General features: G+C 37.3%; 1 protein-coding gene across 1 annotated transcript in view; it reads left to right on the top strand.

Annotated features, from left to right (window-relative positions):
• Positions 1–26277, top strand: part of LOC150090236 (uncharacterized) — a 149574-nt gene that overhangs the window by 82120 nt on the left and 41177 nt on the right. Inside the window, exon 3 of the mRNA XM_090390222.1 lies at positions 25519–25581. Within this exon, the coding sequence (XP_090246348.1) occupies positions 25519–25581 (63 nt within the window). The remainder of the gene's footprint in view (positions 1–25518; positions 25582–26277) is intronic.

Here is a 26277-nt window from a genome sequence, read left to right as displayed (position 1 = left end):
GCAAACAGTTAAAAAGATTTAGAACTCTGAAAAGTTCCTATGGTTGAATTATGTGGTTCATCACAGAGCACTTTTTTGTTCCGGAATGTGGTTTCTAAGTTTTCTTTTATTTATTAATTTTTTTCTTACACACAAATGTGCTCCAAAATCATAAAATTATCGATAAATGTCACCGATGTTCTTTAGAATACTGGTATTCTAGAAAAAACGTAGAATCATACCACCTTCACGATTCAGTGTTTCCTTTACTAATTGCTGGTGTGAAAAGATTGGACAGAGTGGTTTCCAAGGTCTCTTGACCCAATTAGAGTCTTATAGAGTCATACAACAAGTTCACCTGCTATGTTTGCCAACAAATAATCATAATCTTAACTTATACAACGCACTATCACATCAGACCAGATACAATTTAAAGAATGGCAGAACTCGAATATCCCGTGGTTGTTTGTGCAGTGACTAATGAATTCCATCATCACGTATGGTATGTGAAACGTTTTATCTTGCATAGGGATGCTTTCACTTTAATAAACTCTTCGCTTTGCTATTTTTATGGTAACTCTGTAAATATAAATAAATTTTAAATTTTGTTACATCGGCAATGCAAGTGCAATGTTTGTTGATAAATTTGAAATAAAATTTTAAATACTTCAGGATTCCATTTAAGATTTCATTTTAAAGTTTTTAATATTTCAGAATAAATTTACGTAGCTGATTCTCCATTATTGTATCATTCAGCATATGCAATCATTTTTTTTGACTGATCGTAAAGATATAGGCCTAAGCGAGAAACTTTGTTCCAAGAAAGATAATGCTTGAAGTGCACCTTCTTTGAACAGGCTAGCACTTGCGAAAAAGAGCAGAAAGTAAACAGGAAAGCTCACGTCACTAGAGACAGATTCGTAACTTTACGACCGCCTCAAACACAGAGGTCTTTGCTCTGAGATGTGGACTGCATGACGGCATACCTTCTCCAAGAAGCTGTTAGAACACGTGAATTCCTGTAGGCATACTTACAGGGCACGTGTGTTGTTTGCTGAGGTAGGTGGTTGTGTTTCCCGTTCTGTCAATGCTCTCCAACTCTATCAGCGAACAGGTAACGCGAAATATGTACACCGGAAACTGCCAGATAAATTAATCAAACGTGGTAAAGATACTTCCTGCCACTTCAGCACCGTCTTCCGGTGAAAGAGATACTTTAATGAGTCTCATGATCGAAAGAAGAGACCACAGGAATGAAGGAACAAAAAGTGCTTGATGCTTTTTTGGAGGAAGAAACTGTATTTCGAAAGATATTCAAACGTCCAACAATTGAAGATTCGTAATTTTCTTGGAAGATGTGTTTGTTGAAAACTTTCTCTTTGCAATATCGAACGGGAAGTTGCTACTAGGGTAGGCAATGTAAGTTAAACTCGCCGGAGATATTAATAAATCATAGATATTGCTTCGCATAAAATCCTATCCGAAAATCGAATTGAATACAAAAATGGAAAACAGCAGATGCATCCCATTACTATCGAAAGGATGTGTGCACTGGCATTCCCATCTGCCATCTCAGCATATTCAAAGTTGAAGTAACGAAGGACAATAAGTTGGATTATTACCTTTCTTTAAAATTCGCAGAAAGCATTTTGGTTATGTGATATTCAAGAGAAATAAAATGACTGTGTAGCCTATAGGCTGTCCCTTTACTTAGTGGTCGAAATTACTTTTAAAATCCCGACATTAGTACTGTAGAGTTATAGGAAATAACCTTGTTTAAAAATCTAATTTACTTTGTTTTGTGAAGGCTCGTGCAGTAATTTAAAAATTACTAATAAAATTATGAATTTTGATTACGAAATTACTAATAATTATGGATGACACCTGTACTTATTTTAGATAATAGCATATAGCGTACCCAATTGTACTATTCATTACTATTCTATTCTTGGTGTGAAATTAAAAGAACAAGAGGGTTGTTGATGTTATTTTAATTTCACACCAAGGTACCTAAACCCATGAAACGTAAGTTCCTATAAATTGCGTTAATTCCGTGGTCGGTTTTCTGTTTTAAATACGAAAAACCCACGTTCCTGAATGGGAAAATGCCAAAGAAATTCTTCCTGTAAAGAAAAATTCGAACTAAGGCGTTCACATGGTGTGGATTAGTAATTTGGTTGTTGTTGGGTTTTAGACGCATCAGTAACTTAGTCTATATTGTTCCGTATATAATGTGTCTGTAAATTGCGTATGTTCTGTGGTCGATTTGCTGTTGCCAGATGAAAAACCCGAGTTTCTTGGAGTAAAAACCATACTACTCTCGCCTGAGACCTACTAACTCAGCCACGGTGCTAACCAAAAGTTTTCAGAGGCCTTTTACAGTGATTTTTCTATCGTTGAAAAACTTCTGGAACCAGGTCATGTCAGTTGGTCGACAGGCTAGGATTTAGTGACAAATTCTTCACAAAGGTATACATTGTCGCTATCTAACAGCAGAACTCAATGTGAGTGCTTTTCTAAATGTTTTTTCAATGAAAGAAGCGGGGCACTCTTGTTTTTCGACAAAGCTACACCCAGAAGAAAGCAATGTGATTAATGAAACCTCACATTCAAACTATGGATTCAAGTGGGATCGTGGACTTGCGCCATCATTAATTTCTTTCATAAGCTCGCTTTATTAGCATCTACTCAACAGCTGATTTGTATGTCAAGAATTTTATTATCAAGGATGCAAAATAAGGGAAATCACAGCTGTCTGTAAGATAAAAACCTGTGATTATTATTCGGCAAAAACAAGTGAATTTACTGCTGAAAGCGAACTATATTTTTCATAATTCAGAATGAGCAACGTCCCCATTTTAGCTTCTTCTATGCATTTATAATTATTCATTTATTTATTCTGGATATGAAGTAAAGGCTATATGAAATAGAACTGTCAAAAGTAGATGGCCTTGTGGTAGAACGACCGTGACCTGAGATTATGTGCTTTTACCCAGCCACTGCTGCTTCTTTCAGTGGTTCAAAAATAGGACATATAGCAAATTCTATCTGAATATTTGCTCCATGACTGTCCTTGTTGTCTATGAAATTATAATAATTTTTTACAGGTAGAATATAATCTACGAAATAGGCAGATAATATTCATACAACATGTACTGTATTACCATAAAGCATTAAAACAACGCTACCAAATAAGCATATTCTATTCAAATATTGTAAATGGAAGTGTGACAATACAAAGGTATTAATTAATTATTAGAATAAAATTTTATTGTCAGCATCGTGATGATGTTGACAGCCTTGTTAGTTGGCAAGGAAAATAAGAAGGATACAGAGCTGTTGGAGTCGCTAATGTGGAATGCTGTTATTAATTTTAAAAGAAGAACACTGCATAGTTAGTCAGTTTATTATTATTATTCACGTTTTCTCCCTATTGGATTTTTTCCATCCCGTGAAGGGTACTGGTACCAAGTGCATGGAGTGATTGGTTGTATCAAGTTACTCTTATTATTATTTCTGGTTGAGGAACTTTCCGATTATTCTGCATGTGTTGAGGATCGTGAGTTCCATGTTTCTGGAGTTCCACATAAGTGTTCTTTGGGAGGCTGCGAGTTCTTATGGAGGTTCTTGGCACCCACCAACGTGGTCGACACGGTGATCGGGATGGTCATGACTTGTTCCATACGCCATATTTCTTTGACTTCCTGCCTTAAGTATGCGTACTTCCTGATCTTTTCCTTGTAAATTTTCTGGAAGTTGCTGGTGTTGGGCGCCGCTATGTCGATGAGGTAGGTAGCCCTTTCCTTCTTCTCGATAAGGGTTCTAGCTTGTCTGTTGTGCAGTTTCATGTTGTACGTTATTATGACGCGATCCCAGTACAGTTTTTGACTAGAGTCTCTATGAGAGATGGAGATCGTACTTGTAACACGGTATTATTATTATCTCTTTCTTTTCCTAATGGGATTTTTCCATCCCGCTACTGGCATTGGTGCCAGGTGCGTGGGGTGGTTGTTATGTAGTGTTACTATTATTGGTTGAGGATCTATCTGACTATCCTACAGGTGTTCAGGATCGCGTCTTTCTGAAGTTACGTGTAAGTGTTGTCTGGGAGGCCTTCTGCTGTTAGGCTCTTCGACACCATGCTGGTGTTTAACACGGCGATCAAGATAGTCATTACTTGTTCCATATACCACATTTCTTTGACTTCCTGCCTTAGATCTGTGTCTTTCCTAATTTTTAACTCATAGGTTTTTTGGAGGTGTTGGGCATCGTTATGTTGATCACGTATGTAGCTATTTCCTTCTTGTCGATGAAGATTAAGACTGGTCTGTTGCGGGATCGTCTTGTCTGTTATTATGGCGAGGTCTCAGTATAGTTTGTGAACAAGGGTCTCTAGTCGTCCTAGGGTCGTACTTGTAATACGATACACTTTCTTTGATCAACTGGTATTTTTGCGCCTAGCTTCTGATGTCCTGCATCCATCGGTGATGTGCTGGATTGTTTCTGGAGTCAGGTGGATCGTCGACATGTGTCATCTTTCAGTGTATTTTCTGTAGTTCCTGTTCTTGGGTGGCGAGAATGAATTCTTCAGTCTGGGGGAAGAGCCTCACACGCGTGAGCCATTCGTTGGAAGCCGTATTATCAGTGTAGTCTTGATGGAGGCCATTGTAGTGTCTGCCATGGAATGCCTTCTCTGCCCATCTGTCTGTCTTTGTTTCTTCTGTTTGTGTGAGTGGAATCTCCTTGTTGAGGTTGAGTAGTGTGTGCCATTTGCCTATTTTCCTTATGGCTTGGTCCTTGTGGGTAGCACAGTTCATAGAATCGCCGTTTTACTCACATCAAGCTTAAAAAACCTGACTTCAAGTCCGTCGATGACGTGAGGAATTTTTGTGGATCTTTTCACAATGTGGCTCAGTTAGTTGGTTTCAAGCTAGGGTAGCATGGCTTTTTCTCCCAGAAACTCGGGTTTTTTTTCGTCCAGCAAACATAAAATCGACCACAGCTTGGTATATTGGCGCTGTGTTTTCCTGTAAATAATCTCGGGTTCTTAATCGCTTTCTTCTGTTGTTCACTGAGGCCTGTGAAACCGCTCCCTCCCACTTTCCGGGCTACGGTCAGTCTCTTAATGACTGACTTCTGATGATGTTGGTAGCTCTTCTTCTTTTTCTTCTTCTTATTATTATTTCTACCTGATGTTTTCTACCCCGTGATAGGTACTGGTACTAAGTACCCAGGGTGGTTGTTATGTCTGGTGTGCCCTCGTGGGTAGCACAGTTAGTAGGATAGCCGTCCTCACCACACCGAGTGAAAAAGACCTGAGTTCGAGTCCCGTCGATGACAGGAGGTATTTTTATGGGGCCTTTTTCACAATGTGGCTGAGTCAGTCGGTCTCAGGCGAGGGTAGCGTGGTTTTTCTCGTGGAAACTCGGATTTTTCGTCCAGCAAATAGAAAATCGACCTCTGAACACGCGCAATTTACGGACAGTATAAACGGAGCAATATGGTCTTAGTCGCTGATGCCCCTAAAACCCTACAAGAACAACAGCAATTATGTCTGGTGGTGTTACTGTTGGTCGAGGAACTCTCTGACTATCCTACAGGTGTTCAGGATTGCGACTTTCTAGAGTTCCTTGTATATGTTCTCTGAGAGACCTGTTGAAGATTGTGGGGGTTTACTTTAATTATATTTTATCTTAGTTAATATAATGTTATTGACATTAATTTAAAACAGTCCCGGTAGCACAATCGGCATAGTGGTCGATTTTCCACTCGTGGAAGGAGAGTGATCGTAATCTTGTAGAACAGTTTTCTTTCGAGATCTATCTAGATGGGAGGAACTTTTTTATTCACATTGGTGGAGTTAGTTACATGGTGTTTTCTTCAAAAAACATGGAACATTCATCCCGAAAAACGAACAAACTGACCAGGGAATGCAAGCAATTTACAGACACCTTACTCTGATGCTTCATAGCCTTGTTGCTTTGACACAAAAATCAACAACAAATTTACATTAGTTCTCATATATAATTTGACTTATTGACAATAGGTGATATTTTAATTACACAAGACTTGAGTTAACAAGATAGAAAAAGCAATTTTGTCATGGTCGTCCTAGACGGATCACAAGTGGCTATCGGTGAATAATGGAGACAGACCATTTGGTAGAGGAACAAGAACCTAATAGGCCTTAGCTGCGCTAGATATGTCAGCAAAAAGATCAGTCATCAAATCATTGTAAACTTTAAAGGCTAATGTAAAACGTAAAGCACAGGCTTACGAGGCATTTAAGTTTACTTTAGGTTAAATATGTGTAGACACCAAAGCAACTAAGGCTAGGACAAATCAGTATATTTTGTCTAGAAATTGCTTGTATTCTGTGGTTGATTGGCTGTTTGCTGGACGAAAAATCCGAGTTTCCCGGAAAAAAAATCATGGAACCCTCGCTGAGACTGACTAATTAAGCCATATTGTGAAAATTCCTTGCGTCATTGACGGGATTCAAACCCAGGTCTTTTCTACCCAGTGTGGGGAGGATGGCGATTGTATCTACTGTGCTGCCGCGAGGCATAGAAGCAGTGGGCAACGTTTGGGGATCGACAGTTACTCCGGTAACCAAACCAGATGATGGTATCCTGGTGTCCTGAGACACAGAAATCAGTATATAACAGATGGCTGTGGTAAATCAACATCTGCTGGTCCATTTTAGTATATCGAAAATTTTATGCATAGTTTTAATTTTCTGTTTCTGGGCTAGCACAGTAGCAATATTTGCTACTCTTTGATTTTTCCTTTGTCTATGCACCGTTTTCTTCTGATTGAAGAAATCCTGTAAAAGTGCACCAGATAACTTGACAGAGATAAACTGTATGATGCAGGAAATGCGCAGTGTTCCTTCCCCTGGTATTCCTTACTTTATTTTGTAAATTGTACAATTCCTGTGAAATTTCAGAATTAATATTTTGCTTTAAATTCGGGGGCATCTTTCTCATACGCTTACTCCGATCCTTTATATTTTTCTCATTCCATTCCTCTGTCACACCAACTGAAACATGTTTATCATTGTCAAGGTTCCTCCATAACCTCAACTGAAAAGGATCAACCAGGTGAAGTTAAAAATTCGTGAGCCTGTTACTTTTGACTGATTCTATTAATTGAAATGAACTATTGAACAGTGTTCTAAAGAATGCGAAACGTCTTTAGAGTTTAATAACCTCAAAGTTTAATTACTTTTACAGTTATTAGCTGAAGTGTGAAATTACTGTACCGTATAATAAATCGTAAATTGTATTACGAACTTGCGTTAATAATAGGAGGCTACCCTGAGGGTTATTTAGTTCACAAATTCAATATTTAGATAAAATATATATTTGTTTATTTATTTTATTATGAATGCACATAAGCGAAATATACGTAAACTGTGGCTTCTTGAAAAAACAGATGATCCTGTGACATCGATCATGACCGTAATCCTTGATGACCTTGGTTTACTTAACGAGATTCCAAATGATTTAAAGTCTGACCTTGAAACAATGCAATGGCATCATATGGTGTGGGTTGTATCCTCGAGGTAGCACAGTGGTTGTAATCGCCCTTTCTCTACACCGTGTAGAAGAGATCTGGGTTCTAATGACGCGAGGAACTTTTATGGGCTTTTTCACAATGTGGCTGAGTTAATCGTTCTTAAAAGAGGGTAGCAAGGTTTTTTTTCTCCCGGAATCCTAGGTATTTTCCTCCAGCAAAACAGGCAAACTGACCAGACAACACAGGCACATATGAATATCATACACATGGGTGGAGGAAATTGTTCTCAGATAACCGTAACATTAAATAAAATGATATGGCTTGTGTAGGTGGTAATAAAGAAGCTTTTCACCAGGGCCCAAGCTCGTGATGATACCACACTATCTCCAAAAGCACTAAGGATTGCTGGTGAGGGAGATTTGGTAGAAATGTGCAATTTTTGAATAGGCTTATTAATTTTATTAGGTCCTTTGACATCCAAAGAAATAATCGGAAAGGAATAACAGAAATAACCCAAAAATAATGATCAAACTGACGACATCAAAAGTAAACAATTACTTATTGCATTCGATCAACAAAGACGTAGTAGTAGTAGTAGTAGTGGCATGCGATGCAAGAAAGCAAGTGTATGAGCTTATGCAACATCAGCCAAAAAAAATAATTCACACAACCATTCCTTCTAAATGTTTGTCCAGTTCCTCCTTAAATTTATTTAACCTATCAACTTCCACAACGACATGTGGAAGTTTGTTCCAGCAATTAACCACCCGCTGGCTAAAGGCAAACTTCCGCACATCTATTCTACATCTGTCTTTCCTTAATTTGAATTTGTCCCCTTAGGTTCGTAATCTGAACAAGTGGAAGAATCCCATCAGAATTCAGCGTGCTCAATTCATTCAAGGCCTTATACACCTCAATCAGATCACCGCGCAGGTGCCTAGTCTCCAGCTACTGCAATTTTCAGAACTTAAGCCTCTCTTGGTAAAAGGATCCCTTCATTCCCCTCACCAATCTTGTTGCCCTTCTCTGTACACGCTCAAGCAAATCTACATCTTTCCTAAAATGAGGCCTCCAGACCTGTACGCAGTACTCAAGGCGTGGCCTGACCATTGCCTTATACAGAGGGACAATCACCTCCTTTTCCCTGCTAGCAAAATTCCTATATATCATTGACAAAACCGCATGACCTCCCCTGGCCGCCTGTCTACATTGCTCAGAAAACTTGATATCTGACTGCACAATTACTCCCAGGTCTTTTTCATTTTCTACCACCTTAAGTGTAGTACCACACAGTTGGTACGTTTCTCTGGGGTTACTTCTACCCATATGCAGTACTTTGCATTTGTCAAGGTTAAACTTCAGTTGCCACTTCTCAGCCCATATGCCCAAATTTTCTAGATCCTGTTGCAGAAGCACACTGTCATTACTGTCATTAACAACCCTGCCAACCTTTGTATCATCTGCAAACTTCGACACTAAGCCTGATATACCTTCATCAATATCATTAATAAATATACAAAACAACAGTGGACCCAACACCGAACCCTGTGGGACTCCACTAATAACATTAGTCTACGAAGAGCAGCACCCATTGATTACCACCCTCTGTCTTCTCCCACTTAACCATCCTTTTATCCATTGTAGCAACTTACCCTTAATACCATTCTGCTCCAATTTATACAATAGTCTTCCATGAGCAACATTGTCAAAAGCTTTCCTGAAATCCAAGTGTATGATATCAAAATAATTTTTTGCATCCAGTTCCTTTGTAACCACATCATAATAGCCAATCAGATTTGTCAGACAAGACTTTCCGTTAACAAACCCATGCTGTGTCTGAATTATTGCTGCAGTCTTGTCTAGATGATCCTGCAATGCATCTTTAACCAGTGACTCCATTATTTTACCTGGAACAGAAGTTAAACTAACTGGTCTGTAATTACTCGTGTCACCCTTCGATCTCCCTTTGTGAATTGGTGATACATTTGCACATCTCCAGTCTGTGGGACCTCCCCTGAATCCAAGGTTGCTCTCATAATTATGGCTAAGGGTTTGCTTAGTTGCTTTGCCGCCTCCTTTAATATAACTGGATAGATCCCATCCACCCCAGGTGCCTTTCTTATGTTTAACTTCAACAATTTCTCCTCCACTTTGCTCTCAGTTATTACAAAATCATTAAGCACCCTGCTACAATTTGATAACCTTGTGGAATTTTCAAACCTTAATAACTCCTCATGTGTGAATGTAGATGCAAAATACTCATTCAGTTTATCAGCTATTTGAGCAGGATCATCAACAGTCGAACCATCGATATCAAGTGGACCAATCAGATTCATCCCCTTCCTTTTAGAGTTTATGTGAGTAAAGAAATCCTTGCTATTTTTCTTAGTATCCTTTGCCAAAGATTTCTCGTAATCTGCCTTCGCCTGCCTAACCTCCTTTGTGACTTGATTACAAACTAGCTTATATCTGCAATAGGCTTCTGTGTTGCTTGATAATTTATATGCATCCCATGCATTTTTCTTCTCTCTCACGAGTCTCATTAGTTCATTTGATAACCATTTAGGCCTAAACCTTGAACAATATTTTTTAATAGGTATGAAACTTTTAGTAGCTTCCATGATTAATTCCTTGAATACTTCCCACTTAGAATTTGCTGTTGGTAACATCGTCAGTTTATCCCACTGTACAGAATTTAAAAACTGTCTGAGACCACTGTACTGACCTCTACGGAAGCAAAAACCCTTTCCTTTACCTCTGATATTAATTATGTCTTTAAGTAAATCCCACATCAGTACACTGTGATCACTGCCACCTAGTGGTTCCTTTATCTGCAAATTCTTAATACACGAATGATCACTGCTGATAACCAGATCAAGAGTATTACCCTCTCTGGTCAAGAATATATAATTCTTCCACTCTTTCTACTCGTGTAAATAAAGATAACAGCCTGTATTTATATGGTCAGCATAATTTAGTTATAGCAAAGCGAGATTTTCTCTTAATTGAGAAATGTCTTGGCTATAAGAAACGTGTTATTCTTAGGAGGTTTTGTTTGTATGTTTATTATTATTTACTTATTATTGTGTATGTACTTATTAAATAAACCCATTCATTATTTGCAGAGATTATCGTTGTTTTTTATTAATTTTTTTTTTTTGGCCTTACAAACATGCTAATAAATATTATATGAGGCGTGTCCTTATCTCCCGAAATCGTGTTTCATCGAGCTCATAAACCTGATTTTAACTTATGTTTACAAACTTGGAGTACTGTAAATCTATACAAACACTTAACTCTAAAAACACGTATTTGTGTTTTTCTTTTCATTCCTCTTAACTCTACCATCCATGCAGATAAAAGTACAGGAAACGAACTCAACTTATCAGCGTGTGTCGATCTCCTCATTAAGGTGGACGAGGTAGTGAGTGTATCTTATGGTTATAGTTCAATAGCAAGGCAAGTAACGAAAGCAGTGCAACCAACGTAATGTGACCAATTGTAAGATTAAAAACATTTGCTCTTCCTAATGAAAAAATGTAAATTTAAGGTTTAGGCATAGATACGGTACGTTACAATGATTGTGCTCACCAATTTATTCATGTCGCTAACTTTCGCGATTATTGCAATCTTGTGAAAAACTTGAGCGGCTCTGCTGGGTCTTATCCTTGAAGCACTAGCAAGGACGTACGCAAGGAAGAATGTAATTACTTCAAACTCTACTTTAGCTGATGAGATTGTTACAGTTGCAGTCCATGTTTGCGAAATGAATCGTAACCTTAGCATTTTCTTTATAAAGTGAAGGCATCGTATCTGGAAAGAGTCATAAAAAGGTCAGCCTCAAATTTTCATCTATGATTAAACTAGTATAAATCACTAACAATGTCTCTAACTTCAATATTTTGAAATTCTTGGAATTGAAAATCTGAAACTGCATTTAATCGAGTTCGGAAATTGGAGTTCATGGATTTTCTACAGTATATAAAGATACATGTATCTTCAGAAAAATAAAATGTACTCGTGGGAATCTATATACATCTATTAGGCAGTGAAATAACAAGAGATAAAAATAAATTTAATCAATTTAATGCCAATTCTTCTTGTTGGACGTAATTTCTATCAAACTTCTCTTGTATTAAGAAAATTGAATTTTCAACTACCGGTTAGGTTAGTTCAAATTAATCATGGGAGCAAATATCTTCGTAAATGAAATTTTTGTTCTGTCTATCGTAAATCATGGTTAACAACGACACCAAAAAAAATGTGACTCCAGTTTTTATTAAAAACCACAAAGTATCTAAATCCAAGCAAGCTACAAAATCAGGGAAATATTTAGTGGAGGTTATGCTTCGAAAATAAAAGTGTGATGTAAAAATCAAATACAATGTATTAACATATAGAGACACCTGGTATTAGGGTATATAACACAACGAACGTGTGTATCTTTTACTCTTTTTTGCTTATTGTTTGCTTATCATGGCCTTATTGGTTTTATGGTGCTCATATTCCATAAAAACTAAAATCCATCAATCAACCAATATTGAAATTAGACTATGTGGTTAACCGGTTTTCTCTATTTACAGGTGTAAAAGCCGTGACTGAAGATGCTAGGATTTTCACCACGAAAGATGGGGCGCTCAAAAGAGTGGCAAAAAGGAATGATAGCATTTGGCAGGTCAATGTGACATCCTGTTAAGAAAGTGGCTGAATTTGCTGGTGTTTCAGAAAGAACAGTAAAAAGGTTTTAAGGAATGGTGTGAGCCGAAATTAATCAGAAAATCAGTCGCAGAATTGTGATTGAAAGTCTATGCAAAGTGATCGCGATAGTTGACGAATATCAAATATTCTAGACGATCAGGTTGTGCCTTTTGCTGAAAAGTTCAGGGACACTCGTGATTTCAATACTCCTGTATTCCAGAATGATCAATTGCCAGTTCAGGGGGCGTCTATTTTAAATTGGCACGAGAAACACTAGAGAACCCTTGGGAATTTAAATAGGGCAGCCCAATTACAAGATTTAATCCTATAGAAAATGTATAGGACCATCTTAAAGTTGTGAAAACACAACAGTAGCATACATGAAACCTAATTAAATTACGGGCTCAACTGCTTTTAGAAAGGCCTAATATTATTGTAACTATTTAATGGGTCTAGTTGAATCCCTAATAACGAGAATAGTAGTAGTGGTAGGTGGTGCAAGAAAGCAAGTGTATGAGCTTATGCAGCATCAGCCAAAAAAAAAAAAAAAAAAAAATTACAAAACAAATCCCACCAAATATTTGTCCAGTTCCTCATTAAATTTGTTTAACCTATCAACTTACACAACGACAGATGGAAGTTTGTTCCAGCAATTAACCACCCGCTGGCTAAAGGAAAATTTCCGCACATTTATTCTACATCTGTCTTTCCTCAATTTCAATTTATGCCCCCTTAGGTTCGTAATCTGAACAAGTCGAAGAATCCCATCAGAATTCAGCGTGCTCAATCCATTCAAGGCCTTATACACCTCAATCAGATCACCTCGTATTTGCCGATGTCTCCAGCCGCTGCAATTTGCAGAACTTAAGCCTCTTTTGGTAAGAGGATTCCTTCATTCCCCCCATCATCTGCAAACTTCGACACATGAATTCCTTTATCACAAATTCATTGTGATGATTCGTGATAAAGGAAGAGGAAGGTTTACACATTATTAATTTAAAAATTATAGAAGTGGCTAATGTTTCACCTGGCAAGTTCCAATATTTAATTCAAAATTTAGAATTGACTTGTCACAATTGACTTCTTACAGCAATGAACATGGTAAAAGAAGACAATATTACCGACAATATTAATACAATAGCGGATAATTAAGTACGAAGTTCATCGTACTTGACCTTCGGCTTATATTTAATTTAATATTAAATTATTATACAAGTATATAAAATCATCCCTGAACTAGAGATTTCTTGAAGCTCTCCAGTTAAATACCGAGAATAATCAATAAATTATCAAATCTCGAACGGATACGCTCAGACACTTTGATTTATTCCTCCTGATTATCTTTCCAGAAACAAGAAGCACATTGTCTGCCCCTAGTTATTTAAAAGTGCGGCTCTGTTAATAGTGAAATAGGGAAAGTGCAGTTTTTTGCTTGGGGTTCTTTGTAACCGATCATTATAATATACAATAGCAGAGGTACTGCGTTTACTTTAACTGTCTCGTGCTTCGTACATGAGATTATCCACGCACGCCATTCCGTGTCTTTGAGCCTGTTATCAAATACACACCGAGTCCATTTGCTATGTAATTTTATTTGGCCATTATGCTTTATCATTTCTTACGTGGTTTTTGCCTACTGCCTTTCCTTAAGAGGAGATTTGTAATGACAATCTACTTTGTGTCCCTTCGAATTTGTTTTTTCGTATAACGACAAATACCTTTAAAAAAATCGGAGAGAGCATTATTATTATTATTATTATTAAAAAATGCTGATCAAGTTAATGGTTTCATCCAAGAAAAAAAGAACGAATTAGTGTTTCTGTTGCCACGTTGGAAGCGCCATGTTGCCGCGTTAAACCTGCTATTCGCAATATATATATACGCAATGGTTTCCTATCAGAAGGTATCCTACTGCAGCATGACAATGCTTCACCTTATTCGTAATGACAATCTACTTTGTGTCCCTTCGACCTGTGCCCCTGCTACAATCGTTAAACCGATTCGGAAATTTAATTATAAACTTTTCCTTATATTCCAGACCACGCCCTTCACCTTTTTGGTCCTCTGATAAAGCATTTGGTGGACGTCGATTTTTAAATTATGGCGAAGTCAAAGAAGCAGTGTACAAGGAGCTTCACGAACAACCCCGAAAACCTTTTTTTTTCTTAGACAGCAAAGAAGAAAGTTGTGGGCCGACGTTAGAAGTATTTGGAGAAAAAAAAAAAGGGGGGGGCTATATGGAAAAGTAATACTAAAACTAAATTGCCTTTACTTTTTGATTTACCCTCCTACATAAATAAAGCAAGAGCATCATGGGAGCACTGCTTAAAATTATATCTTTTGTTTCGTCCAAGGTGTGTCAAGGCTTTTAAGTTTCTGGACGAAAACAAGAAAAGATTTTTCTTACAAAACATGGAAGGGTCTCTGTTTATTTTGTCCCTCCGAAAGTTGGCGCCTGGCTACTGTGGCTTCCATATTAACTCGACCCTAATTATGCATTTGGACATGGTCTCGTAGTGAATTCCCAGTCCATCTGTAAGATTACATGTTTAAGCGCGGTTTCTTAAAAAATAGTCCACAAATACATTTCAGGAAAAAAAATCCCAATAATTGTACAGCGAACTGTTCTCGCATCGTTATACACCACTCCCCTTTCACTCAGGTATTTCGCATTAATACGTGAATCCCTCTTGCCATCCCTCTCTCACCGATATTCTGTAACAAGCCAAATGTAAAGGAGACCTGTGCCCCGCTACAACAGAGGCGCCGACCTTTCTGCAATCGGGACTAACAAGTATGAAGGGCAAAGAAAGGTGACAGGAGGGTCGTGAGAGGCTACGAAGTAGGGAGAATACTGAAATGCATAAAGGGTAATGTAAAACGACTGTACAAGAAAAAAATATTGCTTAGAAGAGCACACAATGAAATGAGAATGCGTGTCCATAATTATTTCGAAGATGCCGACAAAGAGATGGGGATCGGAATAATAAGCCATAATCCTTCACCACAAGAATCACGTGATTTTTCTTGAGCTTTTTTCGTGTGCTTTGTGGCTTCTCTAAATCTGCAAATACTGTGATCACTTTCTCCTTTCAGCCTTTTTACCTGATTTCTTTTTTATTTTTTGTAATAGGCATTTCGACTTGTATATTCGTGATCGTAGCCACACTGTTTCAATTCAATTTCATTTTTATTTTATTAGTTAGAGTAAAGGGCATCATTATGCTCTAGAAATAGTTGAATGATTACGACTCTCCGAGTTTTACCACCATATTCCTATCCCCCCATACCCCTCAGCAAAAAAATAAAACTACGATGAAAGAAAAGGAGTTCATTTCTTGTTCGTGGTGGAACTGTGACAATCTAAATTTTATATAAATAGAATAAAGAGGAAAAAGAAAAGGGAGGAAACATAAAAGATGAATGGAGCAACGCTTTGATTATCTATGAGGCATCTGTCATTAATTGTATGCTTGTTTGTCCACACAGTGAACGTATGCAAAATGAATAAAAGTAAAAGCTGAGAAAGATTCGATACATGAAAATTTCACGTTGCTTAAACTAATACTATACTGTAATTTGTTTCTTCAACAAAAGAGTTATGTTTAGTTTTTTTTTTTTTTTTTTTTGTTTTTTTTTATCTTTGGCTAATGCAGTTGAACGAGTTCCGTTTTCAGCGACGTGGTCAAGAGGGCGTTTTCACAGGTGAAATAAATGTAAATAACATATAAAAACAGTGTGAATAACCCTAAAATATCAACTTATTTAATAGTCCGAGCTATATTTGGGGGTCAGGGGCATCTATTATATGCGTATTTTGTCTGGATTATTAACTTCGAAAACGTTGTCTGGATTATTAAATTCGCTTAGTTTAATCGCCAAATTTACTTGCGGACTACTAGTGATAATATTAGTATTAGTATTATAATGGCTAAATAATGCAAGGAAGTGGACTTTTCCTGAATCTTACAAGACGAAAAGGAGAAAAAATTTCTATCACTCACTGCCTATCCAATTCCTCTTTTACCTTTACCAAACACTGTGCCTCAATCACTGTGGCAGGCAGTTTATTCCAGTGATGTGTCCGAAAGTAAACTTCACCAAATCCAGCCTTCTGTTACTCCCAGAAATTTTGTATTTGTTTCCCCCTGGTCCTTCTGTCTTCCACAAGTGAAATTATACCTCCGTCGTTAATTGTGTTGACTCCATTCGGGGCTTTATGCACCTCTATCAGGTCCACCCCCCCCTAGAATGTGTATTTGCCAAATTTTCTGATTCGCACCTTCTGTGTTGTGATCAATATGGACACCGATTAGCACCCTCCAATCTGGTTGCCCTTCTCTGAATTCCTTCTGGAACCTCTATGTCTTTCTTGAAATGTGGCCTCCAGATCGGAACATAACATTGTAAATGTTATCTCATCGTCGTCATCAGCGGATTAAGATATCTTTTTTCTTCTTGTGAAGGTCCTGTATAGCATAAACAGGATACCACTTGTTTACATTGCATGGAATATTTCAAAAATCGCAATCCCTGTGTCTTTCATCTTGGGCTGTTTTTAATTCCACTCCTTATACTTCTAGATTCCTGCTCACCAGGTGCAAAACCTTACAAACATTTAGAGGCAATGAACTGCAATTACTACTTTTCAGATCATTTCTGCGACTGATATAAGTCATTTTGATGTAAAATAGAATTCTTGTAGTCGTTAACCATCCTTCCTACCTTTAAATCATTAGCAAACTTTGACAATTTACCCTGCACTCCCTCATCAATGTCATTAAGGAAGATGAGAAATAAAAGTGGCCCAAGGCCTAATACTGATCCACGAAGAAGCCCCTTGCTGCACTGGTCAACCTTCAGGTATCCCATTTAAAACTACTCTCTGTCTCCTATCTTTTAGCCAGCCCTTGATCCCACAAAGGATATTACCGGTAATTCTAATTTGTGAAAAGTTATATAACAGTATTTCTTAGCCAACCATACGAAATGCTTTGCTGAAGTCAAGGTAAATAATGTCAAAGTTGTTTCTTACATCTGTTTTATGAATTCGTCATAATAAGTAATTATATTAGTCAGACAAAATTTTCCCTTTCCCTTCACGAACTCATGCTGTGATACCATTTCTATCGAGATGATCTTCTGTTATGTGCTTAATCACAGACTCCATGATCTTTCCCAGCACTGAAGTCAACGCACTGGTCTATAGTTGCCTGCGGTGTCTTTTAAACCTCCTCTGTTGATTGGGGAGTATCAGGTTCCTCAAGTCCAGAGGAATCATCCCGGAATCTAGTGATGACTCAGTAACATCCCTAGCAGGATAATACGAATGATGCGAGAAATTTTTACGAGTCTTTTACAACATGGCTGAGTTAGTTGGTCTCAGACGGAGATAGCATTTTTTTTTTTTTTTTTTTTTTTTTTATCTTGGAAACTCTGGCTTTTTAAGAAAACAGCAAATCGACCACAGAATACACACAATGTACAGACATTATATACGACGCAATATGGCCTAAGTCGTTGATGCGCCTAAAAACTTTACAATAAACGACAAAAATATTTCGAATCATATTACTGTATTAAATACATTACACTACGATATTACGATAAAAGTTATTTTGTTCATATAGTTTTCTTGTAGACACTAACCAGCTGTTACAAAAAATATTGTTCTACAAATAGGTTAGTAGGTGCTTGTTAGTGTCTGAAATTTCGAATGCTGCATGTATCGCATTCACAGTCCCTGACAATTCTTTAACGAAACTTATTTTGTATTTATTTTAATATCTTAATGTTTACAAATCGATCATGTGTGTTAACTGCCAAAAAAACTAAGACTCTGAGGAAACAGTATGTTGGTTTTGTAAATTGCGTGTATTCTGTGTTCTGTTCTCCTGTTGTTGGATGAAAAACCTAGTTTCCGGGAGTTAAAACCATGTAACTCTCGTCCAAGTCGATAAAATCCTCACGTCATTGACGAATGTTTACAAAACCTTTCTATATTTTAATGTGCACGTTTTACTAAATGATTGAACCATTTTATGAGTCTGTCAATTCCTTAGATATTCATACGGATTATAGATATTTTGTTCAGTATTTATTCTTTTTTTTTCTGATCCGTTAAATACATGTTCTTTATCTCAGAGATACGAATAAATTTTGCAACATAACATTCAAAACGGATAACTCTGCAAGTTACCTTCAAAATTGACTAAATCGGACGAGTTTTAATCGTCTCGAAACTGACTAACGCATGTGTGTGCGTTTGTGTGTATGTGATTACAAAGAAATGCATATTTGAACGCATCAGTAACCACCGTAAATTATTAAATGGAACCAGAGGCAAAATAAATGAACTCATCTGAGAAGGGAAATTAATGAAGTTCAACGAGTCACTTCTAACAAAATTAATTCTACACCGATGGTCCACTTAGATAACACGACCAATCTGATATCTTTCTGTATTCGCACTCGAATTGATATTTTCTTTTCATAGCATAAAATAATAAATTTAAGAAGACAGTAACTATTTACGATCGTGGTAAATGTTCCTCTTTGAGAGGAACATTTAAGCCCCTTCTCCAGCAGCCGTTTAGTTTCGCCATACGTTGGAAACCGGTTGTTAGAAAGACGGAAGGGAAATTTTGTTGTAAATAACGGCTGCCCAGTTATCTGTCATTTTATCCGTTATACATCCTTCAGGAAAAGGAAGACGTGCAGACTGCAAGAAACAGAAGTCAGAACTAATTAAGTTGAGTACCTGAAGCGAATGCGTAATGCACATTATTTGTTAGTAATATTAAGCTACTGGAAAGCTAGATAAAGATCGTAATAAAAATAAAACGAGCTTCATCACTATGTAGTCAAAACAGAAACGAAATTATAAAGCATTTTTGATTTTAAACACGAGCACTAGGTTTGTAGATGTTATTAGTGCTTTGGTACCATCCATAGATGGGAATCAGGAAGATTGAATTCTTATTGTCGACAACTTTCAAAAAATACACCTAAAGTAAATTAGTGCCAAAGAAAGAATGATGATGAAAAAGAAAAGAGAGTTTGGTAAAGTTAGAGTTTATCATGAAATAATAGTGGCTTGTACTTAACTGTTCTTATTGGTTTGGAGTGGAACGCGCCTCACAACAAGTATGTTTCAGTTCTACTTCAAACCACCATAAGAACTGATGTTTTGGAGTAAGGCAGAAAACTACAAATTCCAATCTGACCTCGCATACAGTGGTTATAAACGCTGGCATATTCCACATTGAGTAAAAAAAAAATGACTGAGTTCAAACCCCATTAATGACATGAGGAATTTTTATGGTCTTTTTTCAGTGTGTATTAGTTATTTAGTTTCTGGCGAGGATTGCAGGGGCGTTTCCCTCCCAGAAACTTGGATTTTTCGTCCACTAAACCAACCGCAGAATATGCACAATTAAAGACACAATTGCTTTGGACTAAACAGAAAATTAATCAAAACCAAACAAATGCGAATTCGAAAGAAATTAGATGGAAATATATCGCGCTCTCGCAAGTAAAGTTACACAAACCAAAAACTGTTTTTTCACAGGAAGCGTGCTCTAAGGATTTAATTTTATCTACATTCGAAAACGTAAATTAATTTTATGATTTGTTATTTGGTACAAAGTGAAGATAAATACGATATATTATTAAACGATAAATGAATAAATATCCCGCAACCCCTGCAGGATAATATTTATTTTTGAGTTGATTTTTTGAGTTGTGATATACTTTGGCATTAAGAAAGATAAATACTTTTTGTTACGAATGTAAAAATATGAAAAATATATAATTGTGAAGTATAATGTGTGAAGTAACAGAATTCAGTATATTTAATTTTTAATGTAACAGAATTGCAAAAATACAAAGTACAAAAAAGAATCAACTGTAAAAGTTACAGTTATTTGAAATGCGATTTGATTTTGTTGTGCTCAAAAGATCCGAATTCTGTTTTTTTTTTTGTTTTTTTTATGAAAACCCCAAACACGAGAGGTATTAGAACCTATAGTACTTAATACTGTACCTGGGTTGGAGGTCGAGAAGACGAAAGAAGATATTTGTTGACATTGGACTTGAACTTCTGTAGACTGTAATTTTCAGGAAATACGTATGAAGGAAGGTTGTTCCAGAAAACGGCAGTTGAATGAATAAACGAGGAAGATGAAAAGTTGGTTCTGCGGGTTTGAAGTTGGACAGTAAATGGATGTTGGCTGGTGGCGGCACGTGTTCGGACTGTTGAAAGAGAGAGCGGGAATTATAGAAGCCAATTCAGAAGAACAGTGCCCATGGAAGTATCTGTAGAAGAGGCATGCAGCAGAAACAGTACGTCTATGAGACAGCGAGTGGAGAGACTCTGTTAGAGATGAGTCATTAATAGTTTATTCTGGGTAAAATTTTTATTGGGTGACATCAGCTTAAAAATTAGACTGATGTTATCCAACTTACTTACTTCTATCGTCTAGCCATACTAATACTGATTTCGACTTTGATTCACTGACATTTTACTTACGACACGTGCGAAAAACAAAATATAACTAAAATAACCTTTCCATTGAGCACGAACAGGCGCCAGTAAGGCAATCAAGGAAACAACCCTGTCCAAAATATGCGATCCCCCGACATAATGAACGATACGAACAAAGCGCAGGACCAGATTTGAAAGCGTGTAGCAATATCAGTGTTATTTGTCAAGCGTCACTGGGACTCACCTCCCCTCACCTAACTCCGCGTACTATACTCTGTGACGCAGAAGAAACTGTAAAGGCGAGATAGTGTACTGTTGGTCTGTTGTTCCTCGGGCCATTTATCCGCGGGACCCTTTTGGGACCACACGTTGCCCGTCATTTTCCCCATGGAGGAAGGCCAGGTATAGTAGGGAGTAAAGAAGTCTCTGGCTGGGGCAAACCCTGGACGTTGCCTGAGCTTGCCAGAGAGGGACCCGAGGAAAAAAAACAAAACAAAAAAACATCACGCTGGAAACTTTTTTGTTGGGAAAGGAAAGTGGGTGATAGTTCAAGCATTAGAGAAAAGGGGTGAAGGGAGAGGAGGTGGATGATAAAAAGATTACCCACCTAGAAGTAGAAGGTTGAGGGATAGAGGGGTACGGCTGTGGAGGGAGTCCACCCTCCACAGGAGAGGACGGTGAAGAGCAGAAAAAGGTTTGTGGCGGTAGAGTCCACCAAGCGGGGTGTTTGGGTGGGAAGTGGGGAAGGGAACCAGGTAATGAAGGGTGAAGTAAAGCCATAGGGCCATAGTGCCAGAGGTGGGAGAGGAGATCGCGCTCTGAACGTGCAGCACTTCTCTGTTTGAAATTCCACATCGGCCAGACCAGCTTCAGCCGGTGTTATCAAGTTCCGAGCCATGCCTCATATGAGGGGAGGCACGACGTCAGCATGGCAGAGAGATTTTCTAGTAGGTTCACCCACTGCAAGTAATTGAAACTACACACAGTCTACATGTACTCAGTCCAACTGCACACCTGTCATACACTTACACAAGTACACTTTTTTATATATTTAGAGGCAGACTTGAAAATAGCACATAACACAACTCGCACCGACACATTTGCTTTCTTACATTCATCAACATACAGAGACAAGACGCAGGTGCCACCTAAATATGAACAAATACCTAGACAGTCACTATTTTTTTATAATATCAATCACAAATATTCACTCAGTCATCGCGTAGTTTACACAGGTGACTTAGCATTCACACACACACACACACATCTATACAACTTAACCTGCAGAACGGGGAACTTTTTTGTTAATATACAATTCAGGGTACAATTTTGACAGTAACACCTATTAGAAAGTCTCTTGTTCTTATTCTCACACCGATTTCACTAGTACAGTACCTTAAATAGGATCGCGCATTCACTTTTTTTTTGTAGGTTAAGTGGACGCATTTCTCACTAAGTACAGCAGACATTCACATATTTGAGCGATCTTACGTACATTCACTCTCACTACTACGAGCACTCAGTCAAATATGTTTTAGCTGTTATTTCTCACACACAGATATGATCTCTCAATTATGTCCCAAACGTGGACGCGATTGAGAACTCCAACCAAAGCATAGACAGTCATGTACACCTGTGCATTCATACAACTACTCATGCGAGCTTTTGCCCATAACCAAGACCACTGGGGCTCAGCCACAGCCGTTTCACAAACTTGAATATTCACCCATACATAGAATAGAGAGGCACATAAGGGGGGGGGTGAAGTTTCACTTTTCCACCAGAAATATACACGGATACAAGCTCTCAATTGCGTCCTCCAACGTGGACGCGACAGAGAATCCCAACCAGGGTTAGGTCATTTTCCACTAGACATGTACGCAGACAGGAGCTCTCAGTTACGCCCGGCAACTCGAACGCAACGGAGAGCTGCACCCAGGGTCGACTGATATACAGAGACACCATGTCTCTGTATATCAGACCAAGTCCACCAAAACTCAGCCACAGCAAGACTTGTAACACGTTACACAAACGTAACCAGAAGGTTACACACATGTAACCAGAAGACATGTAGACAGTGACATGTTTAAACCCACTTATACTCATAAACTTTATCCATTCATTCAATAACGTATACTCATTCATAACAAACGTAGGTATACAAAAACATAAAGGGACACAAATACAATACACAAACATCCTAGTAACGTCAAAAATATCTCACGTACATTCTGATTGGGTTGGAAACACATTCCGACAGGACAATCTCATATGTGGTTGTCTACTTTGGTAGGTGTCGCAATCAGGTAGGCATTCTTGTCTAAATAGTTGGGGGTTGGGGGAGTGTCACAGTTCGTGTTGGCATAGCATGGTTGCTTCTCCTGGTCTGAAAAAACTTTTTGAGTAAACTTAGAGAAGGCCATGTAATGCATTTCATCTAAGATGAGTAGTTGTTTATCTCCGCGGGTTGTTGGTCCTCCAGACAAAGTCATCGCCCACTTTGAACTCATAGCAGATGGCCGAATTGTGAGAAAATAGCTTTGTATTAAAGTACTTCGTTATCTGAGAGTTGTGAATAGAAGAAATATAAATTTGCTTTCCATTTTGGAAAGGTGGCAAAATACTTTGTCTAGCTTCCTTTTTGATATACAAGTATTAATTTTGTGGCATCTTACATTATTTTCTTTATCTTTTGATCCTTGAATCACTGCTCTATTTTGAACGGAGTATAAATAAATTTATTATTATTATTTTAAAATTTCGCGTAAGTTGATAAATTAGAATAATTAACTTGCACATCAAGTGATAAAGGAGAATAATAAAAGTTTGTTTCAACTAATAAACAGGCAAAAAACAATCCACTAATTGGATTTTATCTTCTTGCTATTTGTATTAGCTATTAATAATTAATAACTAATAAATTAGCAAAGGCATTGCTTGCCTTTGCGCTGCTTCTGTTATTTATCTTTCCGCTGTCTGTGCTGTTCATTTCGAGGTTATCATACTGATTCTTACATCTGACCTTGAATATTTTTGTGTTATGATCATATATCTTCCGGAACAGCTGACAGCCTACCATTACTAAATACCAAGCTTCCATTAACAAAAGCTTTGTTGTCTGGTATACAGTATTATTCAAGTATCTGTTTATACACCTGTGGTTATTAATCGCTATCACGCGAACTTGCCGTCTGCCCTCCAGGTAAGAAAAGAAAGATCCATCTGTTTTTGGAGAATTTGCTTATTGTTCCAGTTGGTGTCAGGCAATTGAAATCGGCTTCAGTAGCTTTTCATCTATGTTAAAACTCATGTTAAATCATACTCTGTACTACAAGAACCTGGAAGTAAATAACGTGGTATTTTTTGTTCACAAATAAGAGTCGTGTGGTGGTCTCTCACATCTAAGGTGTTGTAATAAAGTTTCTCAAGGCTGCAGCAACTTTTGAGCCAAATGACCACATAACCGCTGCACCCTATTCTGCATAGAAATGATAAAAATCAAACAAATAAACTGGTCACTACGAAAATATCTACTATTTTTCCAACCCTCAAGTTCCATGGGCGTGGCTCAAGGATTTTAGAGGCGCCCTTCTGACTTGCAAACGTAAAGTAATTTACCTGGAGGTGAATAAGGATCACGATTGGATATCCTTGACAGTGCCCCGAGTGGAAAATGTTTCGAAACCACTGGTTAAGAGCGTTGGGGTTCAAGACACGACTGACTCATGAGGTTACCACATCAGCTAAGTGAAAAAAAAAAAAAAAAAGCTGTCAAATTGAGCAGTTATCTGACCAGTAGCAAAATCATAGTTGTGGGGTGTCTTGTCATTGAATTTAATAATAATTGTAGCAGTAATTTCAAACAATTGTTTATCACTGGACACAATATTAAACCAACATTAAATTAAAAACAAACAACATTAAAACAAAACAGCAGCTACTTGATGTGAATTCACAGCCGGCTTTAAATGTAACTTCCCTGACGTAACGCCAGTTGTTATTTAAAATAACAAAAGAAAATTATTGCATTACGAAAGGTTTACTCATAGTCTCGATATAAATATTAACAAACTATCCAGGCTGAATAACGCGCTTTGATTACTCTAAGTTGCTGACGCGCCTAAAAACCCACAATTAAAACGGTTAGATGACAGGATTCAAAACAGAATTCGGAAACGTTGACATATAGCAATACAGATTACAATGTCATTGCTCTTATTTTCCAACTTTTTTTTTTTTTTTTGACTTGGACTTGCTAATAGATAAAGAGGAAGCAACAAATGAAAATTTTGATAAATTCTCAGTTCATAAAACTATGAAAAGGGCTCTTAGCATTATTCGACTTTGATTTATGGTTAGAGTGGAGTTCTGTAAATTCCGGAAACGGATGTCTTTTTTGCAAAAGCTGGGATATTTACATTTATTGGGCTTTTCTTGAAAGGTTGAAAAACAACAAAATAATAAATAAAATATAAAAAACATATTTTTAATACAAAGTTATCTGATTATTACTTTTTCTTTTAATTAAAGAAAGGAAAGGCACTGAGATCAACTGTCCCACATTTCCAAAATCTATATTTTCCGTAGTTTTCGGTGGACGGGATCCGTTTTCATCAACTGGCTGCCTTCTAAGAGAGAGGATTTGATGTTCCAATCCAGAAACGTAGCTAAATGTTAAATTGTATAGTTGTTGTGAGCTAGAGACACAGGGTCTCAGTGACTGCCCTTTCCTTATTACCAGGTTAAATATCCATTAAATAATACGCAGTGGTTTTTTTTTGGAGATTCGTAAACTACGTTTTATTTTTCCTAAAGCACTGCATTTCTCATTCTAGTGCCATTACCAGGAATTCTTGAAGGAAAGCTCTTCCGATTAGACGAAGTCATCACACCGCCAGGTATTTTTAAATTATGCACACTTAATTAACTCTCCTTTTTAATTATAATAATTACTTAATATAAATAAATTATTCAAATTCATAAAAATAGTATAAATACAGATATAAACTGACGCTGTAAATATAAAAGTTTCAAACATTTACTCTGTACATACCGCTATAAAAATGTGATTTTGAGTGAATAAATTGAAATTCAGGCTATTATAATAATTGTATTTGATTTCCAAACACTCCTTCCTTGCAAGAAACATTGCTAAATTGTATTTAGCTGGAGAATTTTTCTTATTTAAGCAAAACCTCGACGTTCTTTTTAATAATGTTATCAGTTTGTTTACCTTTTTATATTCAAAATAAATCCACTGAATAAATAAAAAAAAAAAGTGTTAATTTTCCACTTTTTAACCTTTTATCATTAATTTGGCCAGTATAGTTAAAATCGTATTTGTCAGTTTCACCAAGGCGATAAGGGATGGAGGAAAATAATGAGAAAAAAATCACTTGTAGCGTTGCCAACAATTGCTCCCATTTTGTTTTTGACACCCCGTGCTTCGTCTCCCCGAGCAAGTTCTTTGTACAAGTGAGCGAGAAAATGACAGGCAGCGCGTTCCTTCACAGCAGAAATCTGGTGGATCTCACGATCTTCAGAACGCCTTGACACTTTGAGGGAGGGGCTGGAAGGTTCCTCGCTTGTCTGGC

The sequence above is a fragment of the Mastigoproctus giganteus genome, chromosome 2 (assembly GCF_048544385.1).
Source record: "Mastigoproctus giganteus isolate SK-2022 chromosome 2, ASM4854438v1, whole genome shotgun sequence".
Classification (NCBI taxonomy): Eukaryota; Metazoa; Arthropoda; class Arachnida; order Uropygi; family Thelyphonidae; genus Mastigoproctus; species Mastigoproctus giganteus.
The sequence above is the reverse complement of the archived record's forward strand: the minus strand, read 5'-3'. Positions and strand labels throughout refer to the sequence as shown.